At 36.3% G+C, this 18,307-nt stretch overlaps 1 protein-coding gene across 3 annotated transcripts in view; it reads left to right on the top strand.

Annotated features, from left to right (window-relative positions):
* PKN2 (protein kinase N2) overlaps positions 1-18,081 on the top strand; it is a 152,776-nt gene extending 134,695 nt beyond the window's left edge. For all 3 annotated transcript variants that reach the window (XM_074266308.1, XM_074266309.1, XM_074266310.1), the window contains 4 exons: positions 5,000-5,142; positions 14,223-14,330; positions 15,178-15,258; positions 15,351-18,081. In XM_074266308.1, the coding sequence (XP_074122409.1) occupies positions 5,000-5,142; positions 14,223-14,330; positions 15,178-15,258; positions 15,351-15,554 (536 nt within the window). In that variant the 3' untranslated portion in view covers positions 15,555-18,081. The remainder of the gene's footprint in view (positions 1-4,999; positions 5,143-14,222; positions 14,331-15,177; positions 15,259-15,350) is intronic.
* Positions 18,082-18,307: the final 226 nt, after the last annotated feature.

Genomic DNA, 18,307 nt, shown 5'->3' with positions numbered 1-18,307 from the left:
CCAGCTAATTCTTATTTCACTAATTTACTGAATCTGATCTTGTCAATATGGTACCATTAGTGTAATTTGCAATCTCTCCACGCTTTCTCACTTCTTCTGTGTGATTTTTGTTAGTGTTTTTCACAGATCTTTCTTCAGTGTCCATTAAACATACCAAACCCTTCCTTTAAATCTCTGTACATTTTATGGACGAAGTAGAAAACTATAGCTGTTCATCTGTTCCCTCTTGTTCTTGTTACATGACTAGCCTACCTCCTTTTCCTGTCATTCATTTCCTTAATGTTACCTCTTCTTTATGAACTTCTGTAGTCATCTTTGGAAATGCCCCAAAGCCCATTTGATCCCAATATGCATCTGTCCATAGTGCTTTGCTTTACACAGAATTTGATTTTTCTGTGATTGAGTGTTCCTAAATTCATAAATATTTGATGTTGTCAGGAAAGTATTTCTTTTGGGGGCAAAGGGGGGAAGGGGGCCTTTGTGCTAGGAAATAATCTGGAATTCTTGAAACTAGGAGGTTGATAGATACCTAGATAGGGAAATCATTTACTAAATGCTTTCTCTATGCTAAGCACTGACAGTAAGCTCTAAGGATACAAATATAAGCAAACACAACAGTCTTTGCTTTTAATAAATTTCTAATTGAGGAAAACATTACATAAACAGGAGTTTAAAGGTGGGGATTTAGGGATGGAGGAATGTTGTGGAGATTGCCAGGAAGTGGTGTGTGGAGGCCTGGTTCCAAGTGCAAGAATCAATTCTAAACTCAGGATGAAAGTTCATTTTGAAAAGAGCTTAGGATCAAAGAAGACAATATGTATACATACTTTGTAAACTTTAAAGTTCTACATAAATGTTAGCTATTTACTATTATGCAGTTTTCCTAAGTGTTATCCACTTATTTATTAACTTCCTTCTCTTAAATTTTGAGCACTGCTTATTAGTCACCTGAAGTGTCTGTCTCAGATATATGTATTAATATGTTTACTCAGTGGAATGATTTTTCAGCTATGCATAATAGTCTGGACAATAGTTATTTTTCCTCCATTTAGTTTTCCACATGTGGATTGTTAAAGCAGTCTCTAGAATGTAGCCATGTTGATATTCTAAGTTTTTGATGCAGTCAACTCAGAATCATCTACCTACAGAATCTGCAGAGAAATTTCAACAATCTTGTCCATTTGGACATTGCTACTCTTTATCATAGTAGCAAATACCTTGCCTTATTTGTCAGTAATCAGTTATTAACATGCTCATATTAATAAACAGATATGTCTGTTACTTGCATTTATTAAGGCTCTTATGTGATCTTAGTATAAACACGAATGATGCCTTGAGTTTTGTTTTTTCCTTAAGGTTTACTTTGTAAAGATGTGGCCTATTTGAGAATCGTTGATGGCAGTCTTTATATTCCCATTTCTTATTTTCACCAATGATATCATTGATGTTGAATTTATTTTCCACAAAAGTGAGAAAGTATCTTTCTGTAGAAGGGTGGGTAGTAAAAGTTATTCATTTGTCTTTTTCTCTTTTAATAACAACATGTTCTGTGATTCTTTGCTGCCCCGAGATAGTGTGTAATGTGAGCCTTGAATGTTTTCAGGGCTTGGTCCCTGCCCAGTGTGGGTCTCCTCACTGTGAGGTAGTTCTTGTCTACTCTGAGCTGTGCTTGGTAGGATTCTGACAGTCACAGGGGCTACAAAGAAATCCTTATTGAAGATTCACCAGTTTGGTCTGATGACGCTCACTGGGCTCTCTATTCAAACTAGCCTTGTTTGTTTTTTTATGATCTTCCTCCTTTGTAATGGTTTCCTGCGAGTTTATGTTCTTAAGCCATTTTTACTGCCTTTTTCTATCATATCCCTCTTCTTGGCATAGAATCCCAAGGTTATAGATTGAGAAGCTAGAAGCTACTTTGAGGCCATTGAGCCCAAACACTTCATTTTAACCAATGAAGAAACAGGTCAGACAAGCAAAATGATAAGAGCTGGGACTCACACTCAGTTCTTCTGAAGCTAAATCCATCACGCTCTTTGCTAGCTAAGGCACTTGGATTGTATCTTCTTTTTATATATATATATTTGTTGTTCATTTTATAGGTCAAGTTAAAGTTGTTGGATTTGTTTGATGTCTTCTTATCATTCACCTTCTGTATTGATATTTTTATATTTTCTCTAATTAGTGGTCCAGGTACACAGAGCTGAATACAGTAACAAATTTCTTTGCTTCTATTGATATATTGTCAATTTCATTTTTTGTGCTTCTCAGTGATTATCATTCACCATTAATTGGCCCTCTTCTGCCTATGTAAAAATGAGACAAGTTAATTAGCTTCTCGAATGCCCCAACCAGTTCTCTGTGAATCTAAAGTGCTGAATAGGTATGAGTTTTATGACTAGTCTGTAGTCCTTTAACCCAGGGCTTCTTCAACTTTTTCCTTTTATGACCCCTTTTCACCTAAGAAATTTTTATGTGATCCCTGGTTTATAGGGACTCAAATTAAACATTTACTGCTAATAAATCAAAATTTTGCAAACACCCTCCGCTATATTCAGTCATAAAACCCCATATGGAATTGTGAAAAGCTGACCTTTAGCCTCATCAATTTGTCAAACCTGAACCATAATTACCATTATATTTTCATCATCTTCCCCTGTGCCCATCTTCATAGTTAAGGTGCAAGTGTCAAAATGATTCTCTTTTTTGGAAGTGCTTGTCAGATTCTTCCTGTAGAATTTTTCTCCTTTTTTATCCTCTTTAATAGAAGCTGGAATGTAGACCACAATTATGTTGATGATGGTCTTATTGCAAAAGACATTGTTCAGAAAAGCTGTACAATGATGTCTTTTCTTGCCTTTGACTGTTGAGAAAAACAGCTCTGCTTACTCTCTTTGATTTGCTTCTTACTTGCAAACATAGCTCCTTTTTGATTCAGATTCCTTTTTTTCTTCTGTTTTTTGTTTTTGATTGCAAGAAGATATTTGTTGATTTGATCTAGTTGTTCCAATAATATGTCACTTCATTGACCATCTTGCCAGAGCTCCCATTTAGGTAAAGTGCTCAGATCGAAATTAATATTGATAGACTATCCCAGAGCTACTTGTTAATTAATTCAGTCTTCCTTCCTCTTTTGCCACACTACTACAGTCTCTGTTAAAATGGAAAGGGGCTGTCTAGCACTGAGGTCCATTTTTTTTTCTTTTGTTTCTTTGATTTTTAAAAATGTATTTGAATTGGATCTAGGATTTTATTGGTGTATATATTGGGGAACTCCCTTTACAAGTGAAGGTCAGGAACTTCATGGAAACTTAAACAGCCTTAGAGATCTGCTTTTGAATCCCTCAGGGTCTCACTGCCAGGATATATCAGGCATGCTTAGAACCCAGATTTTCTGGATTCATCTGTGCAACTCTTCCTCTCAGTGATTTTTGTTTAATGGGGAGACTTTTGCATAACATTTTAAAGCTTGTAGATCATGATTCAGAGAACATCTCGTTTTAAAGGAAGTTATCAAAGATGAGCTTTTTATTTAATATAATTGGGGTCAGAGATCCAGTTTGAATGTAATTGATGAAAATAATGCCCATGGGCTATGGATACATCAAATATGCTTTCTTACCTGTGGCCTTCACAAGGTACATGGCAGAGAAGACTTAAAATAATTCAAAGTTAAATGCGTTGTCATAAAGCTTCCTTTGGATAAATGAACTATAATAACTGACAAAATATACATGGACAATATATACAAGGAAAATTAGCCATCAGATAATGGATTTAGAGCCATCATGAAAGGAAGATGTAGGTATATGGCCTTCTTCTGATACACGCTGTGTCCATGACCCCCAAGAAGTCCCTAAGTAGCTTTTCTAAGAATTGTAAGTTGCTGAATCAGGTGCTGGTCTGCACTGATAGAGGACATTTCCTAACTGAGAGCACATTAACCTGATGAAATTATAAATTCATATTCTCTCTACTCTCTTTCTTTTCTACCTCCTTCCCCCCCAAAAGAGTATCTAAAAATGTAGGTACAGATTTTGCTGTTTATGAAAATTAGACAAAAGAATGCTTAATTATGTCTTGAAAGTAATAGGCATAAATTTGTTGAATAGTGAACAGGGCATCATAATAAAAGGAGGAGCCCTAATTTCTTTTCCCTGTTCTATTAAATGCCTATCTGATTTTTGGAAGGTTACTTGAACCTTCAAATCTGTGGAGAGTTTATTTGTGAATATCCATATTCCCCCATGCCCTATTCAACTACTTAAAGAACTCATGAAATTTTATTTGTTTTTTAAAAGTAATAGTAAAAGGTTTTGAGCTTTTTGGAAGTGTCTACTCTGTGATAAATATTTGTTGTTGACTTCATATCACCAACTTGTATAATGTAGATTTGATAATTACTTGTGTAAGTTATAGGAATAGGCACATTGAAAATAAATTGGACTAAAGAAATTGGATTAAATTGCATAACATTTGCAGATATAACCTTGGTCAACACTTGATTATCCAGAAAAATCACTACCTAGATTTTGGATTTTTATTTTTATTAACTTCTTTTGGATTTTTTCCATCTTGTTTTCTAGACACATTATACATCATCTTATATATATATATTATATTATCATCTTTCCCAAAAGAAGTAAGAAAAAAGTAATAGTCCATTATGAAATCAATATACTGAAAATACTAAAATTATTTTGGATAGAATTTATTTTATTTATTTTGGGTTGAGTTGACAGTTACATATTTACTTAGTCACCATTTGGGGTACTTTTATCTACTCATCAGAAAATGATGAGATGGGGACCAGGAGTGAGGGGGCAGAGTTATTCTGGGAAAAGTGCTAGCATGATATATGAGATTTGCTTCTCCTGTGTATTTTTTATTTAGTTAGATATCAACTAGTTTTTATGTTAGCTCTAGGCAGAAGGGATGGATTGTGGGAGAGGGGAGGACATATGAGGTATCTAAGGAGTAATTTGGTATTTCTATTTTTTAGGAATGGGCTTCGGAGACAGAACGAGCACATTTTGTGGCACTCCAGAATTCCTAGCTCCAGAAGTCTTGACTGAAACATCTTATACAAGAGCCGTGGACTGGTGGGGGCTTGGTGTGCTTATATATGAAATGCTGGTTGGAGAGGTGAGCAGTAGTTAATAAGCTGTCCTGGGTAGGGAAAAAAAAAAAAAAAAAGAGTGCAACCAGAAAGCTTAATGCTTTAAGAAGAATTAGAACTTTGCTTCCATGCCTATTTGTAGCCACTACAACTATCTCTAAGTTTATGGTGTCTACCAAAATGTTTACAGAGGATGCTGAGACTAGAACAGAGTACAGATAGCATTAGTCATTGAAAAGCCTTCATCAAAATCAAGATTAGCTGTCCTCTTAAAGTAGGAAGATAAGTCACAAAGCAGTTCTTTTTTGTCTTTCTTACATTATAGTTCTTAAAATTTGAAGTAAACTTTTTGGAGAAAATAGATCAACACATAGGAACTCTTACTATTTCTAAGAGTGAGATGTCTGCAATATGCAAAACTATATATAATCCCAGTACCCTATCATGTCATAAATTTTTATTTTTAAGTTAGGTCAATTTTTCTGTAATGGTTCCTTTAGTTTCTATCAGTGAGGTTTTGGGACCCTACTCTGCAGAGGTCTTCCCTCTGGTTTTAGTCATAATACACTGCCTTGTCTCCCCCTGCTTGTTAGCAAGAGTTGAGGTTTTTCTGCATTACAAAGGCATTGGTCACTTGGCCTTCTTCACCACTATCAGAAAGAAAATGTTCAACTGTGAGGAAACATGCTTAAAAAATCCTTTAAAAATAACAACCTAACCTGGTTTTTATTTAAGTCTCCCAGACATTGGAGAACTTTTAATCAATGTTATTAGCATAATCCATATTGTATTTAGATATTTTAAGGAATTTGTAATCTTATCCAGCTGACCATGCTTTCTCAGTTTATACAGTTTCATGTTCATGATCTCCTTTAACATCTCCATTGACTATCTATCCAACATTCTCCTCCCATTTATGTGTATTCCAGTAGAAGATGCTGGCACTTCTGCAATTATCACATGCTATCACTATATGACTCATCTACCTCCTATTCTGATCATAAATCTCTTTAAAAATATTCTTTATACCAACCCAAAACTCTTGGGCCTTATTGTGGCTTGCAACATTTCCTGAGTTTAGCCAGAACCAGATTAAAATGTAATTTAGAAATATTTAACTAAATAAATAAAAATAGGGTAAAACATAGAAAATGTTCATATATGGCTTCCTAAGTCAATCTGCTGTTTGCTATTTGCAGTGTATAAATTATCAATACCTTTGCTTTGAACCTCTTCTCCTGTGTAGTTGATTGAGACCTGTATGTCACAGCTTACACTCATTCTATACCTCTTCAATTTCCTTTGAATAACCCACAGGTTTAATTCTTTGGAGATGATGTCATTCTATGACCCATAGCTACACAGCATCACCAGAAAACATACTGATATTTAAAAGGATTGGGTATTTGTTTCATTGCAGAGGTTGGAGTTATCTTTAAAAACTGATTCGTAGTTGAAATGCAGCCCAGCCCTTTTCCTTCCTGATCAATTCTGGGTTTATTTCACTCGTCCCGTTCTTATGCACCTGTCCACCTGCTTTGTGGCTGTATAGCCCACTAGCTTATAGTCAGACAACAGTCATTCTTCATTCACTTAATACTGAGTATGATCAGTCAATCACAGTAAGCATTTATTAAGTGTTTATTATGTGGCAGACTCAGTGTTTAGTACTGGAGACACAAAAAAAGGCAAAAGGCACTCCTGCCCTCAAGGAACTCATAACTTAGTGGAGGAGACAACAAATCTGTGCAGACAAGCAATGTGCAAGATGAATGGATACTGGAATTGAAGGGAGTTGGGCAAGGCTTACTGAAGAAGATTGGGTTGGAGGTGAAATTTAAAGGAAGCAATAAGAATAGGAGGGAGTACACAGCAGGCCTGAGGGACAGGGTCAATAGATGTAGGGATGGCAAGGACAAGTAAGAATTTTACCTCCCAGCTCATCTTGTCTAGTTAGTTCACAAGCGCATACTGAGTTCCAACGATATTTTAGGCACTGTGGTAAATGAAGAAAAGTCAAGAAAGATCCAGTTTGAAAACAGACCATTAGATTGGACAATTCAGACTATTATTAACTGTGGAGAGAACAATATCCCAGATTTAAGTATAAACGACATCTAGGAGTTTGGATAAAAAAGGAAGGGGAAGGACAAGGGGGATAATGAGAATCCTAAGCGCTAATGAACTTTTAAGGATAGAAGAGAATCAGGCATGTTTGTAGGTAAGAAGGAAAGAAATAATCGATGAGGAGAGGCTGAAGGTTATATCCAAGCTGTCAGTAGCCATAAAAAAATATTCTAAATTATAAAAATTAAAGAAATAATTAGATTGGAAGTTTTCACCAAAAGGGAAAGTAACAAATGCTGGAGGGTTTTTGAGAAAACAGGTATTTTAATGTATTCTCTTGATGGAACTGGGAATTAGTCCAACCAGTCTGGAAATCAGTTTAGAACTGGTACTCAACTGGTGCTATGCTGTGTGTGATCAGTACCTCAAAAAGATTAAAGGAAAAAGAAAAGGACCTACACATATAGAATTCATTATAGAGTTCTTTTGTTGGTGAAAAAGGATTGGAAAAGGAGAGGCTGCCCATCATTTGAGGAATGGCTGAATAGCTTTTTATGTATTGGGATACTATTGTTTTCTAAGAAATGATAAAAGAGATGACTTTTAGGAAAAACTTGGAAAAATTTGTATTAGAGTAGAATGGGCAGAATCAGAAAAACAGTTTAATAATAATTTATATAATTTAATAATTAAAGTAAATATTACTATAAAGACAACTGTGAAAATAACTGAAGAGATAAAACTGAAAATCTTTTCCATGTCTGTGATCAATACAAACCCTAACTCCAGGGATCTCATGATGAATATCATGATGAAGATGATCTATCTTCAAATAAAGAGCTGATGGATATAGTGCATGAGTATTAGGGAAATTTTATTTCATTCAATGACATTTTTGTAATAGGCTTGTTTAAGAAGACTTAACAGGTGCCTACTGTATGCTAACCATTTTATAATTATTATCTCATTTGAGCCTCATAACATGCTTGGAAGGCAGGTCCTAATGTCCCCATTTTACAGCTAAGGAAACTGAGGTGAATAGAGGGTATGTGACTTGCTCAGAGTCTCTTTAAGTCTTCCTCACTCCAGGCTCAAAATTCTCCACTGTGCTATCTAGCTTCTCTAGATGGGAAGGAGGGAATTTGAAACCAAAACTCAAATCATACATATATATATATATATATATATATATTTTTTTTTGGAGTACCCATGGAAAGATTACCTTAGAAAAGATACAGCTTTTTCAGTGAGACAGAAACAAAACGAGAGTGGAGAATGTTTTCTTAATAAAGGAGTCAATCAAGAAGCATTTGTTAAGTAGACACTATATATGAGGCATTAATGGTCCCTGTTCCCAGAGGTCTCAGAGGGTGATGAGAGACATGTAAATAACTAGATGAAGACTGAGTACCCTTCTGAAAAATATCAAGAGAATGTGGAAAGAGCCCCTGCAGATGGTATTTGAGCTAAGCACTGCAGGAAGCCCAGGAACCAGAGACATGAAGAGAAGGCGAAAAGGCAAGGACTAAGGCAGAAAATCTGGAGATAGAGCATTGGGTGTGAGGAGGAGGAGGCAGCAAGTATAGTTAGACTGGGAAGCTCATGGAGGAAAGCATAAGACTGGAGAAGGAGACAGTGGCCAGACCTTTGAAGGGAAGGTATCTTCTGATTTTGGAGTAAATGGGGAGTAGAAGTCACGTGATTGCTGCTGACCTTTAGGAAACCCTGTTGGCAGCTTGGAGAATGCACAATCCTCAGCTCCAGAAAGGACAGAGTCCAGGAAGTCTGAGTTTAGAATAGCTTCTGCTGAGGATGTCATCATTGAAAATTGATCAGGGAAAAATAAGGGATTTCTCTCCAGCAGTGAGGGCCCAGTAAAATTGGATGAAAGAGTTGTAGATTGAACCCAGTTGACAGGATTATGTGACTCTATGGAGGTCAGGAAGTCAGGAGGACCTGAGTCCCAAATTCAAACTTTATGGAAGTATTTTATTCTCCCAACTGCATGGATTTTTTTTTTTAATAGTCAACATGAAATAAGTACAATGAGTTCTTGTATTCTCTTAACACTTTTCAGTCAATTTTGTAACTGTAAAGATATCTGCTTTAAAAAATGATTTATAAAAAAGCCTCTGTTCTTAAATCTTCATCAAAAATGCCCTAGATATATCAGCAGATTGTTTTATAGAAATAAGAAAGTAGATGTGTGAAAAAGTTTATTAGTTTTTTCTATATAATTTTTTTTTATGAGATAGCATGATTTTTAAAAATAACTTTTCTATCAGTCAACAAAAGCCTACTTTATTTCTCACCCACCCTCCTTGAAGAAAACCTGTTACCTATGGGAGGGAGGAAGGGAGGGTGGTTGGGGTGTGTGTGTGTGTGTGTGTGTGTGTGTGTGTGTGTCTGAATTCACCACCTGTTTATCAGGGCCTGGTAGGGAAGATTCTTTTACAAACATGAACCCTGGAATCACATTGCACTTATCAGAGTTCCTTAGTCTTTCAAGGTTGTTTGTCTTTGTTGTCGCTGTATAAGTTCTTATTCTGGTCTGTCAGATAAAATAAGTATTAGGTTTCTGTGTAACTGTCCCCTTCAGTTCTTAAAACCTTTCATTCCATCACCTTTATATGCCATAAAACTTGTTTAACTTTGCCCAATTAATGGACAATCCCTATCCAATTCTTTGAAACCACAAGAATAAGTATTTATGTAAATCCTTAGTTAATTTGTTTTGCATAGGACTAATCCCTATTCACTCTTCCCTCTTTTGACCAGTTCAGATGAGAATGAGGTTCAGGTATCACCCTCTTTTTTTTTTTTTTTTTTTTTTTTTTATAATGTGTACAATTTATTTGAGTAGCCTAATTTAGGTGAGATAATTTTCCCCATCTTTCCTCTCCTTTTTCACTCCCTAGTGTATCCAGTTTTCCACCTTTTCAGTTCTTTTTAGATCATCAAAACCTAACAGAACCACTTTCATGACCTGTGTTTAATTAAATTCTGTGATCCTGATGCTGATAGGAGAGGGGGAAAACGATATATCTTATCTTCCCATATTAAAATGTAAAAGTTTATCTTTATTTAATTTGTTATAATTAAGCATTTATGCTTGCTTTTTCATATTTCTTATGACTCCTGTTTATACTTTAAAATTGATCTTATTCTTAGGAATGCGTAAGAATCTTCTTTTTCATTAAAGGTCAGTTCTTTTGCCCCAAAGATTTACATTCTGTTTTGTTGGCTAACAAAAATTATTGCTGGTTGAAAGCCTATGTTCTTTGCCTAGTATATTCTAAACTCTACATTATAGTGATGGATGCTAAAGTTTGTCTAACCTTGACTGCAGCTCCTTATTACATGAATTCTTTCTGACTTGGTTGCATTATTGTTTCTCAGACTTAGAAGTTCTGCATTTGCCCTATAATGTTCCTAGAAGTTTTCATTTTGGGGTTTCTTTTGAGGAAGTTAGCTGATGAATTCTTTCTATTTCTCCTTTGTCCTCTAGTTCTAAGAAATCTAGAGAGTTCTCTTTTAAGATTTCTTGAAATATAGGATATTTGATTTTTTTTTTTTTTTTTTTTTTTTTTTTTTGATCACAGTGCCCAGGTAATCTAATGGATCTTAATTTTTTTTCTCCTTGATTTGTATTGCAGGTCAGTGTTTTTCCTATGAGATACCTTATTTTTTTCTTGTATTCTCAGTCTTTTGATTTTGTTTTAATATTTTTTATCATTTCATAGAGTCAATAGATTTTATTTGATCCATTCTAGTTTTCAAGGAGTTATTTCTTGGGTTAGATGTTGCATTTCTTATGCCAAGCTAGTAATTCCTTTTTAATTCTTTTGTAGTTCTCAGTTCATTTTCAGTTTTCTTTTTTTTTCCTTTAGCATTCTTATTTGTACAATTATTTGTACATTTTAAATCCTTTTTTTCTTTTAAACTCTTCATCTCTTTGAGTAATTCCAGTTCAACTTGTGCCCATGCCATGTTTTCCTTTGAGGCTTTCCTTATGCATTATTTGTAATCCTTATAGGTTTTTTATCTTGAAGTGTCTCTGTCACCTTAAATTTTTTTTTTTTTTATGAAGGTCTTCTTTTTTGTTGTTGTCCATTTTTCTAGCTCACTTACTAATATTAGATTTTTGTTAAGGCCACACTTCTTGAGTGAATGTCTGAGCTAGATATTGCTTTCTTGTGGTACTGAGAATTATGTTATTCCAAGTCAGAGACATCTCAGGCTGGTGTTCTTCAGGCTTTTAGTGCTCCCCAAATGGTCTGATCCATGGCTAACTCAGATCTCTTTTCCCTTGATCTCAGCTTTATAAGTTCTTGACCTGGCTTTGGATCTGAGCAACACACCTCTGAGTGTGCTGTGGTTAGCATTCCAGTGGGCTGTAGCTGGATTCAGTCCCTATCAATCAGAGAAATGGGAGCCATGTCTGCTAATACAGAGGCACAGAAGAGCAGGATCCTTTTGATCTTGGAATCCTATTCTTGTTATTCTACTGCAGGCTTCAGTAATAATGAAGCTAGAATGGAGACCCTGAGGTCTTATGAGGTCAGAGACACAAAACTGCAACTTACTTTTGAATGTATACAGTTCAGGCTAGGCCTGCAACCACTCCTTTCCTGAATCACCCCTCCTCCCATGCAAGGCTCCCCTTTAGTTTATTGTGTTTCTATGACCCACTTCCAGTGGCACATCTCTCCCCACCTTGTATGAGATCAGAACCTTCTGTAGGGTCTATGGTCTCTTGTGTATATCCTCTTCCTGTGCTAGAATGCTTTGCATTGCTGTTCCTAACTAAATCCCATTTCCAGTGTTCACAGACCTCAACAATGACTTTGATTCCCCCCCCTTGGATTTCCAGATAAGATTCATTCTGATGTTTTTCTAGATCTGTTTGGGAGGAAAATAGAGAAAGCTCAGCTATACTTTCTCCTATTTTATCACCTGGCCTGTTTTTTTTGTTTTGTTTTGTTTTTTTGGTAGTGATGTTTTATTTGCTTTGTTTTCCTACATGGGGTACTCATTGTTCTTTTAGATATTCTTGAGAATTGGTCCGTCAGAGTTTTCTAAATTGTCATCTCCCACACAAAAATTCTTTATGTATATTTCATCCAGTCCCATGGTTTTTCTCCATATTTATTTTCTTCAAACAGCATATATTAGAAATTATTATGTAAAAGTACATATTTAATTGTTGTAGTGGCAAAAAGATTTTTTTCCTTTTTTCTGTTGTTGTCCTCTTATGCAAAATGAGAATACTAGTACCTATCTCATGAGGTTGCTGTTAAGACTCAAACCAGGTAACAGTATAAACAAAATGTCCTGCCTAGCCCAACTAATAGGCACTTAAGAAATGCTTGTTCTCTTTCTGAGCTCCTCTCAGGATGATCTGACTTATATGGGTCTCGCTCAGCAAGCTTTTTATAAACTTGAATGTTGTTTTTTCCACTGCTCCTAGCTGTACTATGAGTCATGTTTTTTATTACACTTCCACTTTCAGTTACTCCCTGCAAAATTTTAGAAAGAAGTTTATATTTTAAGCCAGTTAGAGTCACTACCAATAATTTTTTTTATTACAGTTTGCTCAGTTTTCATTCACTTACCCAGAAGTCATCTACAAAAATGTTGTCTTCTGAGCCCTTATTGCAGGAGAACCTGTGGCCATTCTACTCTGTTGTTCCCGTACTGTTCTAGAAAGGGTATATGGTATATTCAAGGAGGACCAGTCCCTTTGGGGGAGGGCTGCTCATCCAGCTTTGGGGTCTACGTGGCACTTAGCTTTTACATGGGGTTCCAAGAAGCAGAACCATGCACAGCAGCCATATGCCAGTAAAGTCATCTCAGACAGCCAGCTAAACCAGGCTGAGGTTAGCCTTCAGACTTGCTGCTGAATTAGGGGGGTGTCTGCCCCAAGCATGTGAAGATATCTCCAGGTGGAATGGATAGGCAACTTTGGAGTTTGGTCAGACATCATAGATGCCGAGGTCATCCACTGCATCCTGAACCATCCTGACCTTAGTCTTGCCCCTAGACGCTGATGACTGGAAGAGTGATGCTGATGACTTTCATATAGCTCTGTTTTACTTAAATCCAGCATAAGTCAAGACAATATTCTGTGATGTCATTGATGCTCTTTGAAAATGAAGGACAAATGACAACTTTTCCAGAATGACTCCAAGGTAGTAGTGGGCAAGCCAGAAAGTTACTATCAGAAGCAAATGCCTCTTAAGTAATTGAGTTTTACACCTAGCTCTTAATTGCTTATGAACTGATTTTTTTTCCATTTTGTTTGTCATTAACACCTCTAGCTGGAAAAATGTCTAAAGAGAAAATTAAATTATCCTGTTTTATCATTTCATAGCAGTTATTGAAAACTCATTGGCAAAGGGAATGTCTTATGAGGAAACTCCCTCCACCAATAGAGATTGCATCTGTTCTTCCAGCTTAGAGCTTAGAATTTCCAGAAGGCTGAGAAATTAAACCAATGACTAGTAAGTGTCCAGGGCAGGATTTGAACCCAGATGGACCTGATTTCAGTACTGTTTCTCTGCCCACCATACCACTGTGCCTCTTCTTGCAATCTTAAAAAGAATATACTGAACAAACCTAACCTTTTTGAAGTTGTATCTGTTCTTATGCTTCTCCCTGATTTACTAAATCTTCAGCAACTATTGTGACATAGGTTTTCAGGCTTGCTTTTCCTAGTTTTGTCTGTCATCTCTAACCTGTTGTGTGAATAGCTTAGCTTCCCTCTAATTTGCTATTTTGAATCTGCATAAACTTAAAAACAAGATTATCAAGCTTATTAAATGTGAATTTTTGAATGTGAAAATATTAGAGGATTTGGATCATTTCTTTTGGCTGCATGGAAGTCTTTATTCTTACTTCCTGGTTGTGTTCCTCTTAGGTGTGGCTGCAAGGAAGTTATGTTCTAGGTAATGGCAGAACTTGTAGTACTTGAAGTCAAGTCATTTTAGCTTAACAAAAGTTGTTTGCTTTATTTTGGTGTTTTTTTTTTTTTTTCCAGTCTCCCTTTCCTGGTGATGATGAAGAAGAGGTTTTCGACAGTATTGTAAATGATGAAGTAAGGTATCCACGATTCTTGTCTACAGAAGCCATTTCCATAATGAGAAGGGTAAGAGCCAAACAGTATTCAGCAAGTCTCTTAACACTATTTTTTTCTGAAGAAAACTATTGCAGCATTTAGTTTAATACTATCCTTACCCCTTATACAGATAGACAAATCATTCCAAATAATATCTGACCAAATTTTGCATATATATATTACACTACTTCTTGGGATTAGCAGAACTCTAATAATGGATAAAAAAGTGACCAGTCTGGGACTTTTGTGTAGATTAAACTAAGCAACTCGCCCTCAATCACATAATTTGAGAGGTGGAAGGGACCTTGATAGCCACTAGTTCAAGCAGTCACACATGTACCTTACCAAATATGACATGGTTTTCTTAGTTAAATGAAGTGACAATATATTTACATGTTTCTGGGGGCAGCTAGGTGGCGCAGTGGATAGAGCGCCAGCCTTGAATTCAGGAGGACCCAAGTTCAAATCTGGTCTCAGATACTTAACACTTCCTATCTGTGTGACCCTGGGCAAGTCACTTAACCCCAACCTCAAAGGGGGGGGGGGGGAAGAAAACTGAGTGTTTACATGTTTCTGATTCAATAGAGATACAGCGATAATGCTATCAACCCCTATATATGTAATAGAAAAATAGTCTGGTATTCCCTTTTCCAGGTTATCTACACGTATACTTAGCTATGTATATGGCTTGAAATTAGCATTGTCTAAAGAAAGGTTATTTAGTAACGATTGTCGGCTGTCAAACTAGGTCCTTAAGAATGAAGATGGGATCCTAAAAAGGTTTTAGAAGGAAGGAGAACGAAAGACAGTGTCTGGGAATCTTAGCACAATGAAGGTGACTAGTTTTAATTTTACAACCTTGTGTTTGTGATATTAGCTACTGAGAAGAAATCCAGAACGGCGCCTGGGAGCTGGTGAGAAAGATGCAGAGGATGTCAAAAAGCACCCATTTTTCCGGGTAAGTAGGAAATTAAGGGAACTGTTCATCCCATTTAACAAATCACAATAGGAAAACTCAATCTGTCTGTTGTTCTTTGTTCTATGAAACAGCTAATTGATTGGAATGCTTTGCTAGCCAAGAAAGTAAAGCCACCCTTTGTTCCTACCATCAGAGGACGAGAGGATGTAAGTAATTTTGATGATGAATTTACCTCAGAAGCACCTATTCTGACCCCACCTCGGGAACCAAGGATACTTTCAGAAGAGGAGCAAGAAATGTTTCGAGATTTTGACTACATTGCAGATTGGTGTTGAGTTCCAAGACACTGTGAAACTAGCAGAATGACTCGTGAGAAGACAGACCTCTTTAGCCGAATAGCAACCCCTCCACTTGCTCTCTGTGCCACCGGTAGCTTCTGATTTTGGAAATCACATGAAGATTTGTTTTTAAAAGTACTAGTCTAATATCTTTCTTGAAGAGTGGCCTTTTGCAATGTATTTCCATTTTTAATCTGTGCACTGGAAACAGTTTTATGGGGTTTAAGCTGAATACAGGCCATATAAACATCCTTCACAGGTGGACACACTTGGATCAATGTTGTCTTTTTTTCCTTCCTCTTCTACAGTGGATACTTTTGTCCTATGCTTGCCTTAAGTGGAAGGAAGACCAGCTTGGGATCTAGAAAAGATAAAAGATAACAGTTTACTTCATTCCACTGTGTTTTAAGAATAAAAGCTTGGGATGCTAATGATACTCAACCTTAACAAGATTCTATCTGAATAAGGCAAATGCTGTTATTTTTTTAAAGGAATTATTGTAATATTATCCAAAAGTGTCATTTGCAACTTGTGCACATTTTGGTGTTGAGTTTGAAAATAACGGAATGAATTGATGCCGCCTTTTGTAAATTTTCTATATTTATTAGGAGGAAATGTTTTTAATGCCTTATCTTTACCAACCATGTAAGTGCTTCCATAATAATATGGACAAGTTCTCAAAGCTACTTGCCAAACAGTTTTTTGTTTGTTAAGCATTGCTGAAACAAACAGAACATCAGCATTTTATTAAGAAAGTAAAGAAAGGAGTGCTTCTGGTCAGTATGAATTGAGATACTGTATTTTCTGTACGCATTCCCAAAGCCTAGATGCTCCCGGATTTTCAGTCATGACTTTCCAAATCAATGAACAAGACGGCCTTTTTAAAAACGACCCACCCTTCATTTAGCATCCTAGTTCTTTTTGTATCTGCTGTATTAAGGTAAACGTATCATTTTTACACCATGGGGATTGTCAGTATATACATGCCATGAACATGTATATGTGTGAGTTGTAATCTATTTGATGTTCTAGGCTTGTTATTTAATTGTACCACTTTGTTACTTTGGCACAGTGGCCACGCAGACGCCTCCGACTCCAGCATTTACGTGAAGTACATTTGTATACATTTTAGGCCACTGAATCCAGATTTTATATTGGCAGTTACTGAGGGTAAAAAAGCAATATGTTGTAACAGAATGTATAAATATTTTTGATAAAACAGTGTATGTATATTTTATAAACCTATTATAACACTAAAAAACTGTACCTCAAAAGTCTCAAAAAGTAATTTGACCAAATATTTTCATAACACTTGAGAAGGGCCTGTTTTGGGTTATCTTTGTGTTGCTACAGGAAAGTCATTTTGCCAGCTAAGAGTTTCCTCCTTGCCTAGAGCCTTTTTCCTTGTTGGTGACTCTGATGTTTTTTCCCCTCAGTTAGGATATAGAATCTAGATAGATCTAGCTCTATATACATATAGATAACTCATGATCTTGCCTCAGCCACATAGGATCATCATACCTCACCAAGAGCAAGCCGTCAGCTTACCTGGACTGAATTAACCATGTAATTGCAATAAACAAACTTCCCTCTGAAACAGAATTCATCTTTAAATCTTGTAGGGAAAAATGAAAGCACACTGAGTTACAGAGAACTGAGCTCAAGATATTTTATGGTGTTTCAAGAACCTTACAGCTCTCCACTGTCATTCATGATTTGACCTCTTCAGAACAGTGTAAGCCCCAAGAATACTGACAGTCCTGTTGATTGCCCTTTAACTCCAACAAAGTGATGATGATGATACAGAGCTCCTGGTGCCATACAAGGAGGAGGGCGAACAAGGTCCTGGGGAAAAGAGGCCTGGCATATTGGGCTTATTCCTCAGAATTCCAAATGTTTCCTCACGAGAGAGAGAGCAGCCCACTTTGTGGAGTTATCTTACCATGTCCAGGGTGATGCCTGTCTTTGGCAGGGGTCAGAGGAAGAGCTTAGCTCAGGGCTCGGGGTTTCATTGGAACTGTTCTACCATATGAGACATGAAATACTTTTGAGGTACAGTCTGCTTACTCTTTCTGGTTCTCAGATACACCCCGAGAGCCATGTCTGAAAAGGCTTTTAGCATTAAACACTGAAGTAGCCTTTTGTAACTACACATTGTACAGAAATTTTTTTTTTAATTGAAGTAAATCACTAAAAAAAATTAGAGGGCAGGGTATGTTCACACAATTAAGCTGAAGAAAGCACTAATTTTCTCTGTAGTTTTTTAAAGTTTATTTTTAGTCAGATTTAAAATTTTAAACTCTAGATTGTAAATATATTTTGCTATTCTGTATCTGTAAGTGGCTGCTCAGAGCACTTTGTAAGGAAATTAGGATATTTTAGAATGGTACACTATGCATTCATTAAAATGAGACGTGCCTTTTTAACAATGTCATTCTAAAAAAAAAAAAAAAACTTGAGTGTTTTGCAGTCATTAATTATCACAAATGCACAAATTAAAGTTTAAATAGATTGTACTTTGTAACTTTGGTTTTAAGTATGATTTTCTTTGAAAGATTTCCTGTGGCTTAGAACACGATGCAGATTTAGTTGATTTTCGGAGCACTTGATGTCTCTGGTGAACTACAAAGCCCTGTTCCCAAACGGCATCCAGCTATGTTGCAGATGAAAAGTCCCCCCCCGTACCCCCTCCCCTCAAGCTGGTTCACCCGATGATAAATCAGTAGCCAACCCCGTGACCGACGAGGAGC

This window comes from Sminthopsis crassicaudata, chromosome 4 (assembly GCF_048593235.1).
Source record: "Sminthopsis crassicaudata isolate SCR6 chromosome 4, ASM4859323v1, whole genome shotgun sequence".
NCBI lineage: Eukaryota > Metazoa > Chordata > Mammalia > Dasyuromorphia > Dasyuridae > Sminthopsis > Sminthopsis crassicaudata.
This window is presented reverse-complemented; position numbering and strand designations above follow the sequence as displayed.